We start from the raw sequence: 19,798 nt of genomic DNA, 5'->3' as shown, positions 1-19,798 counted from the left end.
TTGTTCGTTCTGTTCTGGCCTGTGAATAAACAAGAGCTGTTTGAAGAATTGCTGTGTCATCTGATACCGCCATTTGCGCCAGCCTCTGAATCATGGGACTCCTACCTCACTCGGTTCGACTGCTACCTTCAAGCAAATGAGCTGACAAGATGGTCTGTAGAGGAGAAGCGGGGCCTCTTCCTCAGCCTTTGTGGCCCCGAAGGGTTCAAGACGGCCCGAGCATTGGTTGCGCCTCTAGCAGTCCAGGAGAAGCTCTGCAACCACTACGCTCCAAAGCTGTCCAAGATTGCTGCCCGCCATGTGTTCTACCACCGAAATCAGGCAGAGGGGTAGTCAATTAACAACTACACCACCGCCCTCCAACAGGCTGCAATGCACTGCAAGTTCCGAGACTTAGACGATGCCCTGATGGATCAAATCGTCTGCGGGGTCCGGGACATCCGTCTGCAATGGCATCTCCTCGCCAACGGCGTCTCACGCTGCAGAAAGCCATTCAGGAGGCCGTGGCCTCAGAAGCTGCTGAACTCTCCGCCCAGGAAATCTGCAAGGCCAGTAGCCCGCGTCTTGCTAGGAAGCCAGAATTGGAAGGCCACCTGGACTCTGGTACTGGCCCTCGGCGATCCAGCAGGGCTTCCAAGTGCCCAGCGTATTTAAAATACTATGTTCACTGGACAAACTGCACATGTAAAGCTGTATGGTGAATAGGGTAAATTAATATGCTTATGTGCCTTACTGAAACCAATAAGGGTATTGCTGTATGTAATGGAACCACTATGATTGTAACTAATGCCTTATCTTGGTGGGGAGGGGTGTTATGTATTGAAGTTCTCACCCTGGTTACCAGGAGTATCGTGTATATAGTTTTCACTCAGGTCCACGTCAGTTACTTTAGGCGGGAAACCCTGGGTTGTTGTTGCTACAATGTTGACAGCCAGCCGCCTATAAAAGCAGGCCGGCTGAGCTGTTTGCTGTTCTGTTCTGTTCTGGCCTGTGAATAAACAAGAGCTGTTTGAAGAATCGCTGTGTCGTCTGATATGTTCACCCACAACTTAACACTAAGTGTGATCCTGTACGTGCCTATTTAGAAGTAAGAGTGCAACAATCCTAACCCCGTACCGGGGAGTAAGACCCCTTGAATTACTTCTGAGCAGGCATGGTTAGGCTTGCTCTGTAAGTCCCATCAAGTTCAACAGGTTTGCTCTCCCGGGATAAATGGATTACAGCCGTAGATGCCCATAAAGTGAGAAGGTGGAACGATGAGCAGGTAAATAGGAACCACTTTCACTTTCTTTTCTTTTCCTCGATGGCGTGCTTTTGTACTTTTTACTTTGCTTTTTTTCATTTTTCATTATTTAGGAATAGGCGAGAGCTCCCCGCCCCATATCGCACCATCCACGCTTATTACTCGCCCGTGGAACTTAATTTCCCAGCGGAGGCATCTCCGGATTGGGTCTCCTGGAACTACATTACCCAGAAACCTCCAGGACCTGCCGCCTTTCACTCTTTGCCTCTTCCCATTCGCTCACGGGGACTACGTTACCCAGAAGACCTTGCGGGGGAAAACCCAACCAGAACTACATTACCCGGAACGCTTTGCGGGACTTAAGCGCTGTCGTGGCGTTTGTGGGGTGATCTGTGTCTGGCGAAAGAGTTTCGTAAAGCTCCCCCACTTTTGCCCGGCTGAGTGTCGGAAAAAGGCCGGCTTCGAGAGGGGCTCGCGGGTCGCAGGAGCGAGGCTTCACGGCGTCTCCTTCCCCGCCCCACGCAGAGCGAGGATGAGGAGGGCCGGGCTGGGTAAGTGGGGCGCAGTTCGGGAGCCGGGCCTAGGCGGCCTCTGGGGGAGAGAGGCCTGTTGCCTAGCAACCCCGGCTGGTTGCTAGGGACCAGCATCCCGTTCTCCAGAAGGGTCTTCAGGCTAACTCTTCCTTTTGCTGCGAGGGCAGTGTTTTCCTCTCGGGGGAAGGGCTTGGGGTGCAGGAGGGAGTTGGGAGTCCCATCAACACCTGACGGGGGGGGGCGGACAGGTTCCCTCTCCCTGGAAAGCGTCCCCTGCTCTTTGCACGTAGTTACTGAGCACAGCATGGAATGGGCAGCCTGGACGAGAGGAGACGTGTTGTAACTTACTCCTGACTTACTCCTTGGTGTTGTCTGCTCCCTTCGGGGGTTGGGCCTGGAAGCTCAACATCTCTGCAGTTGTTACCAGAACCCGCTGCGTGTTTTTGCTTAGGCACCGGAGCCTTGTAAACTTGAGTGGTGGATCTCTACGGTGCCACCTGTTTCCTGTGATTCATGTTGTGCTTTCATTGAATTACAGCTGTAATGGGAGAATTTGTACTTCAGTTTCACTTTTTGAACCGAGATTCGAGTTCACCGGTAGTGATAAGTAATCTAACGTTCTGTGAATGGGAAGTAACTGTCCCTACTTAGTGAAATATAAATATAAATATCCCCCACCCCAGGATCAGAAGCTTCATGCCTCTGAATACCATTTGCTGGACTTCCCAAGGGCATCTGGTTGGTTGCTAATATTAATATGAGTAATAACACATATATTCTACCTTTACTTAAAGAAGCACAAGGTGGTGCACATGGTTCTCCCCACCCTCCATTTTATCCTCACAACAACCTTGTGAAGTAGGTTAGACTGAGCGTCCATGACTGGTCCAGGGTCATCCAGTGAGCGTCACAGCTGACTGGCAATTTGAGTGTCCTAGTTTGACACTCTAATCATTACACACTGGTTCCCAGGAGAAACAGGATACAGAATTAGACAGGCTTTTGCCAGTGTAGAACAGAATAGCATTTATTGCATTAGTACATAGACCACAGCAGAAGTTTTCCTTTGTAATCAATAAGAAAGTATGGAGAAGGATGCCTTTGAACAAGGAGTTTTATTCAACTATTCTTTGGGTGGGTGAAGCCATATTTTGAACTGATCTTCCAATGCTATTTTCCCCAAAACTTTTTGGTACGATTTTCCCCCAACAACTGTTCTCTTTCTAGCCAATGGGGTGAGATGCCATCATACCTCTTTTGACACAGACTTAATAGTGTCTGTCTTGGCCATTCCTCTTCCTTTTCTATCTTACATTGGGCACTGGTTTCAATGTGAACTGGCAGTGTCCAAATCTTTGTCACAGAAATCCTTTCAACTAGTAGTTCCAGTGCAGAAACAATAAAGTTTTTTGAGAGGTGCTCACTCTATATGTGTCATAGCTCAGTGGCAGAGCACACAAAATCCCAGATTCAGTCCCTGGCATCTCCAGGTAGAACTGGAAAAGACCTCTGTCTGAAACCCTGGAAGGCCACGGCCAATCACTGTACTGTAATTTACTGAACTAAAAGGACCAATGGACTGACTCTGGATAAGACCCCTTTCATTGTTTCCAGGTCTAGTAGTAGTACTATGAAAACAGCAGCATTTCCCATATGGATGCTCCACATGCAGCCTGGTCTTCATCAGGTTAATCATGTCCCACTGAGTGTTGTGAAATTTCCTCCCTAGCAGTGAGTTCTGTGAAACAAACTCCCACTCTTTGACCTGCGACCCTTTGTGATATCTTTCCGTTTATCAGCAGCTCTTTGGTGGGTGAATGCTAATTTTCATGGATAAGACAGAAAATACCATTTACTGTTACAATGGTAATGTCACATAATGGGCAGTGAACCCGCCTAATTTGAACAGCAAACTAATGGATAGCTAGGGTATTCGGCAAACTCTTAGTCCCTGTAGAATAATTAGGGACTTACACAGATTTGCCCACGCAGTAATTTGGTTATAACGCATTCTGCACAATGAGGTGTTTTCTTCCCTCTCTTGTCTCCTTATGTCCCGCTGAGTGTTGTGAAATTTTCTCCCTAGCAGTGAGTTCTGTGAAAAAAAACTCCCACTCTTTGACCTGCGAACCTTTCTGATATTTTCCGTTTATCAGCAGCTCTTTGGTGGGTGAATGCTAATTTTCATGGATAAGACAGAAAATACCATTTACTGTTACAATGGTAATGTCACGTAATGGGCAGTGAACCCGCCTAATTTGAACAGCAAACTAATGGATAGCTAGGGTATTCGGCAAACTCTTAGTCCCTGTGGAATAATTAGGGACTTGCAGAGTTGCCTGCACAGTAATTTGGTTATAACAAATTCTGCACGATGAGGTGTTTTCTTCGCTCTCTTGTCTCCTCTTTACATCTTTCTTCCATATTTGGATTGATTTATGAAAATTTTCTCTCTCCCTACAGTGCAGAAACAATTTGTTTCAGGTGTGGGGAACCTGTGGCTCAGGGCCCAGTTGCAGGTCTCTAGGCCTGTCTCTCCAGGTTACACCTCCTTGTTAACTACATCCCTCACCATCCCTACTTTGCACCTTCATTAAGTGTTTTGACTTGGTTGGAATGTATCTTTGAACTTTGATAATGCCTCTTGCTTGCCTGGAAGGGAGGAGAGATAGTGGTGTGTGTGAGGAAACCAGTCTACTGTACAAAGGTAAAATTTACCTTAGTTGTTCCACTCACCTTTGCCTCTGATCCTGCCTACCACTGATGTGTGATGTCAGAAGGTTGTCCAGAAGAGAGGGCGGCCCTTAGGCCTATGAAAATGGTTCCCCATCCCTTATTTATTTATTATTAAATTTATGTTCCACCTTGCCTCTAAGGAGCTCAAGAGACAAAGACTGGCCCATGGTCACAGAGTGAGCTTCATGACTGAGTGTGGATTTGAACCCTGGGCTCTCAGGTCCTAGTCCAGCATTCCCACATCTGGGCATCACAAAGTTAAACCGCTGTCTTCTTGGCTTACCAGCATGGTTCCTTGTTTGAGTGTAATGCAAAGCTAGGGATTCTGAGAGAACATTCCACATGCATCACAGCTGTGTAGACCCCCAACTGAGCCAGACCCCTTGTATTTAGGTAGAGGAAGGTAGAAGAACTCTAAGGGTTTCTGCTCCCATAATAGTCATATGGGAGAAGATGGTCCTTAAGCTACACAGGTCCCAATCTGTTTCAGATGTGATCACCAGCACTTTGAAGTATGCCCAGAGATGGACTGGCAGTCTGTGCAGACCTGGCAAAATATGATCCCTCTGGGCTGTCTCAGACTACCAGCAGCGTAACCCATTGAAGTTTCTGGCAAGTCTTCAAAGGCAGCTCCCCATACAGCATGTTGCAGTAGTCTAATAAACATGTTATCAGGACATGGATAACTGTGGCCAGGCTGTCTGTCCAGGAGCAGTTGCAACTAGCTTCCACTGACTGTCCAGGGTATATCAGGACCACCAGGCTACAAACTTGCTCCATATGAAGAGTGCAGCCTCATCAAGAGCAGGTTCAATCTCACCTCCATTCTCAAATGATCCACCCATGGATGAAAACTGAGGAATCTTACCTGTTTATTAGCCCTCATCCAGTCCATTACAGCTTCCAAGCCCTGATTCAGCACTTCCACTGCCTCACCTGACTGATGAGAAAGAGAAGTAGAGCTGGGTTTCATCAGTGTACTGATGACCTCATTCCAAATCTCATTGAGTTCTCCATGGAACAAAGGAGGGGGTGGTTTCTCTCCTCTTTGCTGGACTGTCTTATGAGGCATTAGTAGCACCTCACTGATGTTGCTGCTTTTTTAATCACACAGAACTCATGTGTGAGGATATTTTCTTTGCTTTCATGTTGTTTTCTCTTGGGATCTTTGTGGTAAGAGTGTGGGGCAGGGACGCTTGCTTCTGGTGATCAGGTGTGTGGACGTTTGAATATTGCAATTGTGAAATTGCTAAGTGTGTAATAGAAGTGTCATCGGTGGATTCAAGAAACATTCTTGTGGGAGAGATGCAGTTTTGAGTCATTGTCTGAAAGTGACAGCTGAGATTCTAGAAGAATCTGACTGTGGTTTGTATGTTGCGTCAGTCATAAAACAGAAAACATCTGGCTTAAGACATCCCTAGGGTGTGATACGTAACTGAACTTTGACTGAGTGAAGTAATTATTTGATACACAGCTTCCTAAGAAAAGTCAGTGAGCTGGTCTACAAGTTACATAATGAGTATTTCTGATATCTTTCGTTCTAGCCATTTGTAAATATTGTTCCAGCTAAACTCTGTGCATGGAAATCTCACAGGAAAATTAATACACACACACACACACACACACACACACACACACAAATAAAACAAAACTCATTATTTCACTTTTGTTATTGGGGGTCAAATAGTCTTCCAGGCCATAAAGTTTTCAGTAAACTGGCAGAGTGTAAAGCATCTGTAATTAATTTTGGCACTCCCACTTGGAGTGGGATAGGCTTACAGGCTTATAAACTATGCAATTATAAACTTTACAATTCTAAGCATTGGATTTTGTCTTTATTATTGTTCTGACTGATTTGTTTGTTTGTTTTTATGTGGGAAGAATAATGCAGATCAACCAAAAGGAACGTTTGAGCTAAGGATCATGTTGGCGACAAAATGCAGTCTTCTGCAATGTTTACATTAGGTGGACTGATATAACACTTGCAGTTACATCACTTGTGGTCTTTGTTGCACAGTCATTGCTCTTTCATGCAAGAAAAAAGTCAAAAGTACTTGCTATCTTTTTGCCTGACAGTTTTGTCTTTTTGTGGTGTCTCTGTTTTTGGAAAAGACAGAATCTCATTAGCTAGTCTGTTGAAAGTTGTGGTAATGTCCGCTTCCAAAAGTCTCCTTAAAGTGGTGGACTACAGATTGAAGCACTGATTAAAATTGGAAATAAATTAAGGCCAGTTAAAATTGCCAATAATTATTCTAAACAGCACATGTTGTATTTTCAGATTATTTGGCTACACCATGGATTTTCTTTCAGATGTGCACATAACAGCTTGTGTGTTGACTAGGGCAGCTTGTACTTTCATTGTGTTGAAAAGGAGTTCCTTGCTCATTCTAGTCTGGTGACTCCGATGACTTGCATGTCCGGAGACTTGAATGTATGCAGCAGAGCTTCCAATTTTGTTTCTAAGTAGCTCTGCCATGCCATATTGCAGGCACTGAAGAGAGAGTTACAAACAGTACTTCCTTAAAGGCTGGGGTGAGGAACCTGGGGCCAACACATTGTTGGACTAAAGTTCCAAGCACCCAGCCAGCATGGCCAGTGGTCAAGAATGAAGGGAGTTGCAGTCCAGCAAGAAATGCCATTAATGGCTTGTTTTTGCATTTGTGTGACACAGCATGAAGCAGCTGCGCTGTGTGTGTGTGTGTGTGTGTGTGTGTGTGTGTGCGTGCGTGTGTGCACGCGCGCATGTATGAAATATTTACAGCGTGGATTTGGGGTTTCTTTTAACACTTAAAATCTATGCTGTAAAAATGGATATTGTTGCATGTATCTCTGGCTGTATCCATGGCTGTCCACTAATTGTTGTAGTGTAGTAAATTATCTTTTGAGCCATCTGGTAGCATTTGAATGTACATGAGGAATTCATTCAGATATGAGTCTCTGTTCAAGTATAATGAAGATGGTGCAACAGGAGATGATTCAGCAAGGCATTAGCATTTTGGAAGGTGAAAGAAAGAACAGTGATGGACCTGGATGTTTGTCAGGATGAAAGTTGTGGGAATAGGAGGTGATTCTGGACTGTTCAATCATTTTTGAATGATATACACTTCTGGATCCAAAGGTTCCCTTTGGTTTGGAATTGTATGTGAAAAAGTTTTGTGGGGAGGCATTTGGTGGAGTAGGTACATTTGTTTGTGTTCCCTTCATCTCCTTTCTTCATACATTTTGGGTCTTCATCTCGTGTAATACCAATGCCTGCCTCAATCTCTTTAGACAGGTGTAATAAAAGGAAATTGCTCTTCCCCCTCTAGAAATCCTGTTTGTTTTGTTTTTTGCTCTATTTCTGGGGTCTAAACTGATGTCCTTCTCAGGTGAAGGAGCTGCTGGCGGCAGTTATGGCTACAGCAACAGTGGGTACAGTGTATTTGAGGAAGAAAATGAGAAGTTAACAGAAAGTTTGCGTTCAAAAGTCACTACCATAAAATCAGTAAGTATATTATTATAGAAGCATTAAAATTGATGGTAGTACATCATGCTTGCTCAATCAGGGTAATAGCAATATAGTCACAAAAACTGAGACAGCTTAATTGAATTTGGGCAAAATATTGCCCATCAGAAGGCCCAGTGGACTCATTCGTGGAACAAATTTTCCGACTAATTGGATTTGAGCTCCTGCTGACCTTTCTGGCTAATCAAGATATTAGTTACAGGTTGGGAAAGCAGAAGCTCTGCTTATTTGGCACACCGTGACTAAGGGTTGCACTCCCAAAGGACTTATAAGTCAGCAAGGTCAGTTAACCGACCTACCAGTAAACCATCAGGCTAAATTATTCCTATTCCAATGGAATAAACATAGCTAAATGGGTTGTGTCAAAGCAAGACAATTCTTACCCCCATCAGCCTATGTTATTTGAACCACAGTGTGTCATGTGAGAGCAAGGGTGCTGCAGATAAGGTACAGTAAATCTAATTTGATTGGGCATTGTACACCGAAGGGAAGGTAACTGTGCTCTACTGCAGGCTTCCCCAACCTGGTGCCCTCCATATGTTGTTGGACTACCACACCCATCAGGGAACCAGGCTGTAGAAGGCTGCACTATAGCACATCTCTTATAGCATAAATATGGAGGTGGTTTAAAATACTCAAGTAGAACGAAAACAAAAACTGGGGTATGTTACATAACTTGAAGCATCTCATATCAAGAAATAAAGAAATTTGAACAAAAGATTTGTAACATGACACTACAAAATGTCAATACTTGGCTTTAGTTGCTGTTAGTTTGAGACAAGTTTTATACAGTATCTGAAAACCGTAGACTAGAATTTACTATTATAGACTAGAATCTTTTAGAATATTTTCAGAGTTGCCTGTATCTTTAAGATGATTCCAGAAAGCATATTAGCTACATTTGATGTTTCCCAAAGAAACTTAGTTTTGCATGATGTAATCCAGTTAGCAGTATGGGATCACAATCTTCTTTTTCCTCATAGCTTTCCATTGAAATTGGATCAGAAGTTAAACAGCAAAATAAAATGCTAGCTGAAATGGTATGTATATGATTAAAGTATTCAGTTCCTTTAGATGAATTTAGAATTTGTTTAACTCTCCGACTGATAAATTTAGTTGCACATTCTTTTCTGAAATGTGTCAGTATATAATTTGTTGGGTTTTAATTTTTTTTATAAACCTGTAATTTTGAATTCTAATAGTAGATGTGCTTTTATTTCCAGAAAAAAAATTCTAGGTATCAATTTTTCAAACATTTTCATATGTTTACTTAAATTATTTTGAGATTTCTTTCTAGAATTTGCGTCAACGTCAAAATATGCCTATAAATTTTGTGGTGTGCCTGGTCACAGTTTTCTTAATTAAAAAAGAAAAAGCGCTCTTTTCTGGTCAGAACTACACATGCAGAATCTGGCTTTCCTCACCTGGATGGTGAACCATGTTGTCAATTGGTGCCCTTCCATTTCCAATTTCATAGGTGAGGCTGGGCTTGGGGAACCCTTTCTAAAAAAGTAAAAAATTAATTGCTCATCTGTTTGGGAGGAAGAGCTAGAGTCAGACTCCCTCTCCCCCTGAAGCAGATGATTGGAAGGAGTTTTAACTTTGGAAAGTGGCTCTGCAAGCACTTTGCACACATTCTGCTTTGGATCATGGCAAAGCTGTTTATTTATCACATTTATATTCCACCTTTCCTCTAAGGAGCTCAAGGCTGTTTGCAGGGTTGTCTTTCTGCCCCCACCCCCAAATTCTCACAGCAACTCTGAGGTGCCATTCTTTGCAAGTTTAGTGTTAAATTAAAATTGTATAAAGCACAGGCTAATTTCTTACTTTGTTACAACAGGACAATGAATTTGATACAACAAGTGGATTTCTTGGCGCCACGATGGGTAGACTGAAAACACTCTCCAGAGGCAGCCAAACAAAACTCTTATGCTACATGATGCTGTTCTCACTGTTCGTTTTTTTTGTAATTTACTGGATTATTAAATTGAGGTGATGCATATTCTCCAATACGAGATGATTTGCGCCACATCAAGATCCTAGAAAGGTATCTGTGAAAAATGATCAACTATTTTTTGTAAACTGCATTAAGTATTAATGCGTGTGGTTTCTCAATGATTATCAGGCCAGAACTACTTCTATTTTTAAAACCCTTATTTTGTAGGGTTCTTAAATTGAATTCTGCTCAAGGCTGAGCACTCTGTAGAGCCCCCCCCCCCAAAAAAAAGAGGTGTTACATTGTGGAGTGAAGTGTATATATTAAGAATGACATGAAAAGGATTTTTAAAAAAATGTCTAAAAGCACCAGTTCTACTTTCCAAATACCACTAACAATAAAATGAACGAATTGCATTTGATGATGCTGTAAAGTTATATTCAGTTGTTGTTGTTTTTTAATGAAGTACATGATTGTGGCAAAGCAAAGTGCTGTTAAGCCTCGTTGTTTCAATGGGAAAGGTCAGCATGTGCTTAATTTTGGCTGGATTATGTCCACTGTTCATTCCTGCAGTTAGAATTTATATTAACCAGAACTGTTAAAAAGAATGGCTGAGGTGTGGAGCTGCTAATTTTCTCAGTATCTTAAGCTGCCTTGTGACTGCTTTTTTGTGGTGTTAGGGTTTCAACAAAATCGGCAAGTGGTCCAACCCACAAAGAGTGAGCGTGAAAGTGGGCTTCTGTGTCTGGATCTCTGGTTCTTGTGTCCCGTTCATAGAATCATGGAGCGGAGAGGTCCTTCCAATGTAATCCTCTTCTACAGCATTCCTCATAGGTTGGCACCCTGCTCCTACTTAAAAGCCTTCAATGAAGGAAAAGCTACCACCTTCTGAGGTAGCCTGTCCCATTGTCAATCAGTTTGTATCGCCAGGAAGTTATTCCTGCTTAGTCTAAATCCTTTTTTTGGGGGGGAGGGGTTGTTCTAATCCACTAGTTTTAATTCTGGACCAACAGAGACTAGATTTGCTCCATAATCTTTGTGACAACTCTTCAGATATTTGAAAATAGCTATCTTGCTTGTCTCTTCTCCAGGGTAAGCTTCAACCTAACTTTCCACCTAGCACCTGGGCTCCTAGTCCCTTACACACACACCCCTTCATTGCCTTCCTTGGAACACATTCTGGTTCATCAGGATCCTTTGAGAATGGCAGTGCCCAGAACTGGACCCAGTACTCTAGATAAGGCCTGACCAAAGCAAAGTAGTATCATTACTTCTTGCAATCTGGATACAATCCTTCAAGACAACCTGGAATAACAGTTGCCTTTTTAATTGCCTCACACTGCCAACTCATGTTTATGTCTTTTAACGTGTTGAAACCAGTCCAGAGTGCACATCTGGCTAATTCCGCTTTCTCTTTCACCCTTGTCATGAATCTCAACATAGCATTGCCTCTTCTCCCAAGCTCCCACTGCTTCCATCTCCTCAACCAGTTCTTCCTTATTGGTGAGACTCGGGTCTAGGGTAGCTGGTTCTCCTTGCCTTTTCTTTCATCTACTAAAAGATGAAATTGTCAGCAAGGCGGGAATTTATTACACCTTTCATTCTTAGCAGAGCTTAGGAGTGGCTCCCCCTGGAGGGATGAGCCACAGCAGCACTGCTTCTGCTTACTGGGAGGAGTAAGGCAGTGTTGATGATGGCACCATTTAGTGCACTGGTGCACCCAATCCAGCACTCAGCAGCCTTAGCTCCTAGTAGGCAACAGTAACGCTGCAGCCAGGAGGCTATTGCTGCAGCTCTGCCCATTGGGTGAGGCGCTCTGGGCAGAGTTTGACTTGCAACAGATATTCAGTTGTTTTATGTCTCCCATTACTATGTCTCTCCACTTTGAAAGCTGCCTAATCTGATCTAGGAGACCATCCAAATCTTCTGCCTGTATTAGCAGCTCCTGCAGTTGGTTCCAGTAGGCTTATAGTTCTGTGTCCCTCTCTGGGTTAGGCAAAATGGTTGCAAATCAAAATAATGCTACATTATTTATGTTTTCATTAGTTAAACCTTGATAGCTTATTACATAGACTTACTGGTTAATATAACAGCAAAAGCTTCTTACACTTTCCTGGCTGTCAGTCTCATTGAACTTATTTGGATTTACTTCTGAGTAGATATGCATAGGATTGCATTATAAATTGTGGTATAGACAATGTCATTTGCTTTTTTCAGGAAGATTAAACTATTTTCTAGCGCTGTAGTCTTCAGCCTTTTCAGGCCTGGGCCCCACCTTTAACTTGATGCACTTCAGAACCATTTTCTTATTAAGGTATATTTATATGGTGCCAGGGCTGCTGTTGCAATCCAGCTTGGATTAGGCCCAACCCACCAGTATGAAGAGCAGTATACTAGACTAGGAAGCTCTGATCAAAAGTTAAGACTTAGCCAGGTTGTTGAAATATTGTACAAGCATATTTGTAAGCTTCAGGGGGGAAACAGAGCACAAAAATATTTGGAGCTGCTGTGATGGCTACAGACATTCTTTCTGAGAAGTAATGCCAAATTGATTAATTCAGTACAAAATACTTCCTGAATATGGAAATTCCCTACTTCGTCAGCCAGTTTCCTGGGACAGCTGCAGGACAAGAGTGACGCTGCGGCAGTAAAGTAGCTTTCCAGCTGATTACATGGTCTCACGGTAGGCAGATTTGTGGGAGCTCTTTAGGAGATATGGGGCTTTCACCTTGGCAGGCTGCCATTTCTGCAGAAGTTAAGAGGGGCTCATCTTAACACAGTTCCACTATTTTAGGAAATGGTAAAAGAACATGTAGTCTTGGAAATTATCTTTGAGAGGGCTTTGTCCAGAAAGGCAGCCTATAAATATTTTAAATAAGCTATCCCAACTTCTGCTTGCCAATCAGATGTTAAGCCATCTATCTAGAACCTCAGCCAATCCAATCTGCCTTTATGAAATGACCGGGAGCAATGTATTGTGGAATTGTATTTGCTAGAGGTGAATGATGAGTTTTTAAAAAATAAATCAATCTCTAGATTGCAGAAATGGTAGAGTGTATACACTGAGGGATCTTGTGATGGCCAACTCAGTTGTACTGCATCTGATCATGGATAAGATCGGTCACATGATCCCATTAACAAGGGCTGAGGAGAGGGTTCAGGGTTTTTTCTTTTTTCTTTTTCTTTTTTTCCCCCTTTAAGTATTTGCCCAGGACGATATCTACCTTTACCTCCCCACCCCCATTTTATGTTGTTATTTCTATGTATATCATGCTATGGCCACACGGCTAATGCAATAAAATCTATTGAAGTGGTGCTTCAGGTCATGAAGATTTCCCATTCCACCAGCTCTATAAATACATGGCCCCAGGGCTTTTTATCAGGGAGTAGTCAAGGGTACGCAGTACTGGCACCTCTTTTTTGTTGTTGTTAAAACATGCGGCACTTACTGTAACAACTTCATGGTGAGCACTATGGAAAAGAGCACTGCAAGGCACCGTATTGGCAGGAGCAAGGATATATTGATGCGTTCATGTGCTTTAGAACTCCTTTCTGCAGATAACTTTTAATATTTGTATTTTTTAAAAAATACTCAAATGAAATGTGTCATGAGTTATAGTTATTGTTATAAAATTTAAAAATGGCTGCAATTTACTGAAAATAGCACTTCCATTGTGGTAATTCTTAGAAATGGTGGGGGATATCCTATCCAAAATTCATATATCCACAGTGTTTCTGATGAAGTAGGTTCGTGACTGGCCCAAGTTTACCTAGTGAGCTTTGTGTCTGGGTGAATTTGAAGCTTCCCAATCTAAGTCAGGTAACTTGACAGCTAGAAGAAAGGGAGAGCACAGTTTACCAGCCCAAAGGCCTTTGGGGCAACAGTGCCTACAGCTTTCTGGGTAGAACATCATGGTCAGAGGGAGACCAACTCAGATTCCATTCAGAAGCTGGCAAAGAAGTAGCAGCTGCTGCAATGCTTCTTTTCCTCTTCCCCTCACCAATCTATATTTCTTCTGCATCCCTCTGTTACATTGTGAGCCTGTGGGCAGAGAAGGTCTCATTTTTTAATATCTGTATGGCACTTAGAAGATGTTAAAAATCACCAAAGTGCTCAATATTAAACTATGCTGGCTTAATACTCACTTCAAAAAAAATGTGAATGGGTGGCCGGGGTTGGGGTTGGAGAAAGCCACCTACTGAAGAAAAAAAACATACATAAAACTAGAATTTGACACTCATGTTGAACTGTTTGTTAAATATTTTTTAAAATCCTAGAACTGCTGCCTCACCTACAGTTTATAAGAAGAACAGAAAATTTGATCTTACTCTTTCTTCCAACGTTGTTATTTCATCACTAATTTTTTTAAATGAATGAATGAATTGATGCATCATTCTTGTTTTGCAATCATAAAACTCAATAAATATATTTTTAAAAACAGTTCTGTGGTAGAGAAAATAACATAAATTTAAAACTCTTGGTATTGAGCTGTTATAACGGTAAGACTTGGAGCAGGGTAGACAATTCCAGAGATCTCCCACTTCTTTACTGAGTGTTTGTTTGATCATTAGAATACAGTGGTACCTCTAGTTACGTACTTAATTCATTTCGGGGGTCTGTAACCTGAAGCGTATGTAACCCGAGGTACCACTGTATTGGGGCACCTGGGCACTCGTTCTATTGTGGCTATAGTTCTTGCCCCTTTTTTTCTCTTCTCTAGCCAGTCCTTCCGACTGACAAGCCAAGCAGGTGAGACAGACTACAGTGGTACCTCGGGTTACATACGCTTCAGGTTACAGACTCCACTAACCCAGAAATAGTGCTTCAGGTTAAGAACTTTGCTTCAGGATGAGAACAGAAATCGTGCTCCGGGGGCATGGCAGCAGGAGGCCCCATTAGCTAAAGTGGTGCTTCAGGTTAAGAACAGTTTCAGGTTAAGTACGGACCTCCGGAACGAATTAAGTACTTAACCCGAGGCTCCACTGTATCTGTGTGTGGCTGCTTCAGTCCCTTTTACCCAGGAGCTCCAGACTTAGGATTTAGTAGGCTGAGAGCAGGGCGACTAAATAGCAAAATGAGGGGGGCAAAGGGATATTTCCTACAATGGCTACTACCCCATCCGTCTAGCCAGTGGCCTGATGAAGGCCAGCCACGTGGACACAAAAGGGGCAAGAGATCAAAACAAGTCCTTTTAAAGCAGATAAGCTTTAAGATAGCAATGTGCAATGCGTATTGTGAGCGGTGAAAGTTATTACTATGAAAGCCCATCATTTGCGAACTGTTTCAGGATCTGAACGTCTGTCATAAATGTAAACTGCATGCCTCACTCTTGCACTGTTCAGATGGGTAAGGCTTTGTTTTTGCTTTAGACAAAATAAATAGTACGAGCCAGTTCTTCAAAATTTAAAAATATTTTTTATTCAGCTTAGTACAGAGCCAGTGTTTGCAACTTATTGCAAAGTCAATTACCACTTCTTGATTGTCAGATGCGTTAACAAATTACACTAATTTAGCCAACCAGATGGAATTTTAGGGGGTTTGCTTTGAAAGATGTTCTGTGAATTACCCATTTTAATTGTCTCCTTGCTGAAAACGGCTCCGCTAACAATAAACCTAAACAATTACTCTGGAGCAGCCTAGATATGTGCTGTGCACACAAAGGTGTGCAATCAATACTTTGCTATTCCAATTGAGGAATTGCCGGAAGCCAGCCTCCCTTGGAGCAGAGAGGATTCACACAGACATTTAAGAAACTCTATTGGTATTTGAAGTTCTTCTTGACACATGATGAGGGTCTTCTATTATATGGAATTTTAAAGCAAATAAACAATTGCACTTCTACAGCAATTAAAAGCAGGCCCAGAAAAAACAATCTTTCACCAGAAGCTACTGCTCAAAGCTCTGGTTTTTGTGACATATTTAAAATGTTTTAGCTTTGTAAGAATAGCCAGAGAAGTAGTCCATCTTTGCCCAACCAGAGAGTGAGTATAGGTCATACCATATAATATTTGAGGTAAAATAAGGTCGCATGTGTTTCTGGCAATGATTAGGTATGGTATTACCATATAAGGCACAATCCCAGCAGCATGAATGTTAAGAACATTCAAGGTAAGTAACTCTTACAGAATCTTCCCAATTCAGCTTACTGAAATGTAAGCAGAGATCAGCAGGAGTCCTGGGAGTTACTTCTTTGGTAAGATGTCCATATACTTGCATATAATAGAAAGCATGACCTCATCAGCACCAGCTCCTATGGAGAGCAATCTAGAGTCTCTGCGAAGGAAAAACAAAGCAAAAATAACATTGGCAAAACGAAGATTGTCCCATCTGGCAACTTTTAAACACAACTGCAGTTAGGTGTTCTTATTACTGCATAGAATGTTAGGTTCTGAAAGAAGTTACCTTCTGCCCAATTAAATGAATGAACCAATAAGTCACTGTTTAGTTTAAAATGCAAATTGACTCTTTGGAAATTGAAACTCTTCAGCTGAGCCTCAGTATCATGTAGTCAAAAAACAACTACACACAGCCAGCCCTCATTTTTCTAGGGAAAGGGCATGGCTGGCTGCAATGCTTGACAAGAGCATTCCGCAACTTTTTCTTGCAGATCCCTCCTCTTGCTTTAATTTCTTACAAGCATGGGGAAGGTCTGTGCCTCAGTGGTATGCTCTGCATGCAGAAGATCCCCGAGTATCTCCAGGTAGAGCTAGCAGTTTCCTGTCTGAAATCCTGGAGAGCCTCTGCCCCGTCAGTGTAGACAACACTGAACAGGATGGACCTATAGTCTGACTTGGTATATGGCAGGTTCCTATGTTCCTCAGGGAAAAGCTCTGAATATTTAACCCTCTGTGCCCATGGTGGCAGCCCAGTCTTTGAAGTGAATGGGGAAACTTACCAACTGGATATATTCACCCAATGGGACAATATATGTGTGCCTCCTCCCATATGAAAGAACTGCTGGGTTGAAATAACTACAGTGGCTGGTCAAATTACCGTATTTTTCGCCCTATAAGACGCACCAGGCCATAAGACGCACCTAGTTTTTGGAGGAGGGAAACAAGAAAAAAAATATTCTGAATCTCAGAAGCCAGAACAACAAGAGGAAACGCTGCACAGTGAAAGCAGCGATCCCTCTTGCTGTTCTGGCTTCTGGGATAGCTGCACAGCCTGCATTCGTTCCATAAGACGCACACACATTTCCCCTTACTTTTTAGGAGGGAAAAAGTGAGTCTTATAGAGCAAAAAATAGGGTAATTTGTCCAAGCAAGTGGGATTTCTAAACTACTTGCATGAGAAACACAGTATTTTAAAAAATGTGCACTTGTGGTAAGGGACACATACCCACAATGTGTCCATTTGTACAATCATATAGCCAAGGTATTCCATGAAAACTCTTGTATAAGTAAAAAGAGTGACACAGAGAAGGAAGTTGATAAATAGAAATCCCAGAGCGTGGCAATTGAGGTAAGCAGACTTTTTGTAAATTAATTCTTCCACAGCACTAGAGGGGGAAATGATTCCATAGCCAAGAGCAATTTTGGAAAGGTTGATCCAAGAATAAGACAGCTGACGGACTTGCATGGTGCCTGACTAAAATATTCCTCTATGGAGCAACTTGCAGCCCAAACGCAGCAGCCAGATGCTATGGGATATGATGGCTGTAGTAATGCAAACTGACCTATGCGTCAGACGCTTACTAAAGGCTGTGCAGCAGAAACATCACCAGGGAGTGAGGTTAAGGGTACATGCTGCTCAGTTATGAGAGACAAACTTCCCTACTGTGACAACGTCATTGACAACAGTCATAAAGTCTGAGCAAAAGTAGCAGCATTTATTGAAAAGCTTTCCATGTCCCCAGAAAAATAAAATGTAGCTCGTTCCTTGACTACGTAATACTCAATATCTGGCGAGGGCGGGCAGGCGGGCAAGGGGGATGAGGAATGAAGTCAATCTCGGACTTTCATTTGGGAAAGCAAAGAACAGTTTTTCTAAGGAATTTACCAAATATTCTTGCAGAAAGGAAGAATAGAAAGGCAGGGAGGGGACTGTCTGTAGCATTCCTGCTACCGCCGCTTCAGCCTGGCCAGGATTCAAAGACGGATACTTACACATACAACTGGAACTTTATAAATTGCGTTTGGCTGAAGAGTTTCAATTCCCAAAAGTACAATTTGCATTTTAAAATAAACCGCGAACAAAGGGCATGAACTTTGCTGAAAGACCGATGCTTTGCATCTGGCTCATAAATGGGCACAAGACAGAACAGGTAAAGAAAGTCCTTTAGAAAGTCTTTCAAGCCAATGGCAGCCGGAAGGCACAAGCAGAATTCGCTGATCTGACAGCCCAAAAGAATACTTCTGCCATATTTTTTTTAAAAAACCATACCAGAGGAGTTAATAATTTATGTAATGAGGTTGTTCCAGGCCAAATCACTAACCCAGCTCTAGTTTTACACTTCCGGGAGCAATTCAATCTAAATTTCTGAGGGCTATTCTTCAAATACTGCATTGCATGCCCAATGCTGCCCTGTGTCGAGGTCAGCCTTCAGAAGGCCAAAGCCGGGGCTTGGCTTGCCATTTTCAACTTTGCCTGAAGTTCACCTTCCATCCAACTGGCTCAGCCCCACTCACCCTTCAGGATGGCTTTCAGTCTGTATGGGTTAAGCCAACCCTCAAACGCCAGCTATATGGATTATCCCTGGGCTCCCTCATCCCTCTGGGACATGGAAAGGCTGGAGTGGCTCTCAAACGGCCTACTGTAAGATGTTGAATGGCAGCGCAGTTTAGGTTCAACCTCCAACCACACTCTGACTGACAGAGCACTCCAGCCACTCAAGAAGCCAACTCTCTATCTCTATACTCTAGGTCAAAAAGCATTGCGGAGCTTTCATTCTGGCATGCCTAAAGGCTATTCCCTCAGCAATGTTGGAGGCAAGGTACCAAGACTGCAAGTGCCCATGTGCTTCTGGAGAGGTTGAGTTTGTCCTCCCACACTGCTTTATGGAGATCTGCTAGAAACGTCACTGAACCCCTCTTATCTGCCAGGTCGATTAGATGCATTTTATGTCCTCCTTCTCTCAGACCAAAATGCATCTATCACTCTTAGGGTGGCAAAGTACTGTGTTACAGAAAGCAACACACGACAGGAACTGTTGTTATTTTTTTTAATGCTGATGACCATTTTAATTCATTTTATGCTACTTTTATTACTTTGTTTTATTTCATTTCCCCTCTTATTATATACATATGGATAATATGTTCTATGTACTCCTTACCCTGGTTTCTTAATGCTGGCCATTGACTGTAATAATAAACATTTGAACTAAACAGTGGCTTGCCTATTTAGCAGGAGTCTCGTGTGTGTGTGTGTGTGTGTGTGTGTGTGTGTGTGTTCACTTTTCTGAATTCCATCAATTGAGCTTAAAATACCAAATTGTGATGTACTGGTTAAAGCAGAGTTGTGAAGAAATATGTTGGATGCATGGATGTAATAACATAAAGATACCTTTCCCATATTTATATTAACTCCAAGCATACAACACCTAGCTGCAAACCATTAAACCTCATTTAGCAAATAAAAAAATTACCAGTGGCATGCATTCTAAGAAACAAAGCATTTAAATCAAAGGTTATTTCTTCTATCTATATATTGATCACAGAGTATTCACTCACCTGTAGAGTCTGCTCACAAGCACCTCATTAGTGAACCCCATTCCTCCCCAGAACTGGAGACAACTATCTGTTAACTCCCGAGCCAAACGCCCTGCCTTTAATTTAGCCATGGATGCAAATTTGGTCACATCATTGCCACAGATATACAGAGCTATAATAGAAAAAGACATAAA

General features: G+C 42.5%; 2 protein-coding genes and 1 long non-coding RNA gene across 3 annotated transcripts in view; 2 read left to right on the top strand and 1 right to left on the bottom strand.

Moving 5' to 3' along the window:
* Positions 1-1,578: 1,578 nt before the first annotated feature.
* BET1 (Bet1 golgi vesicular membrane trafficking protein) lies at positions 1,579-10,390 on the top strand. Its single transcript, XM_053410000.1, has 4 exons — positions 1,579-1,794; positions 7,881-7,996; positions 9,001-9,057; positions 9,858-10,390. The coding sequence occupies exons 1-4, from the start codon at positions 1,776-1,778 to the stop codon at positions 10,011-10,013; spliced, it is 348 nt and encodes a 115-aa protein (XP_053265975.1). The 5' UTR covers positions 1,579-1,775; the 3' UTR covers positions 10,014-10,390.
* Positions 10,391-15,346: 4,956 nt separating this feature from the next.
* LOC128423941 (probable acyl-CoA dehydrogenase 6) overlaps positions 15,347-19,798 on the bottom strand; it is a 54,510-nt gene continuing 50,058 nt past the window's right edge. Inside the window, exons 8-9 of the mRNA XM_053409575.1 lie at positions 19,626-19,776; positions 15,347-16,227 (exon numbers count right to left, since the gene is read on the bottom strand). Of these exons, the coding sequence (XP_053265550.1) occupies positions 16,137-16,227; positions 19,626-19,776 (242 nt within the window). The 3' untranslated portion in view covers positions 15,347-16,136. The remainder of the gene's footprint in view (positions 16,228-19,625; positions 19,777-19,798) is intronic.
* On the top strand, positions 17,024-19,280 carry LOC128423942 (uncharacterized). The gene is made up of 2 exons (XR_008332900.1): positions 17,024-18,972; positions 19,087-19,280. It is a non-coding gene; the product is annotated as an uncharacterized LOC128423942 (long non-coding RNA).

This window comes from Podarcis raffonei, chromosome 12 (genome assembly GCF_027172205.1).
Source record: "Podarcis raffonei isolate rPodRaf1 chromosome 12, rPodRaf1.pri, whole genome shotgun sequence".
In the NCBI taxonomy this organism is placed as follows: Eukaryota; Metazoa; Chordata; class Lepidosauria; order Squamata; family Lacertidae; genus Podarcis; species Podarcis raffonei.
The sequence above is the reverse complement of the archived record's forward strand: the minus strand, read 5'-3'. Positions and strand labels throughout refer to the sequence as shown.

What these genes read in the sequence shown, in the direction of transcription:
- BET1 (XM_053410000.1), top strand. An exon ending in AAGTCACTACCATAAAATCA is followed by an intron (nt 7,997 to 9,000) that starts GTAAGTATATTA and finishes TTTTCCTCATAG; the next exon opens with CTTTCCATTGAAATTGGATC. An exon ending in ATAAAATGCTAGCTGAAATG is followed by an intron (nt 9,058 to 9,857) that starts GTATGTATATGA and finishes TTGTTACAACAG; the next exon opens with GACAATGAATTTGATACAAC.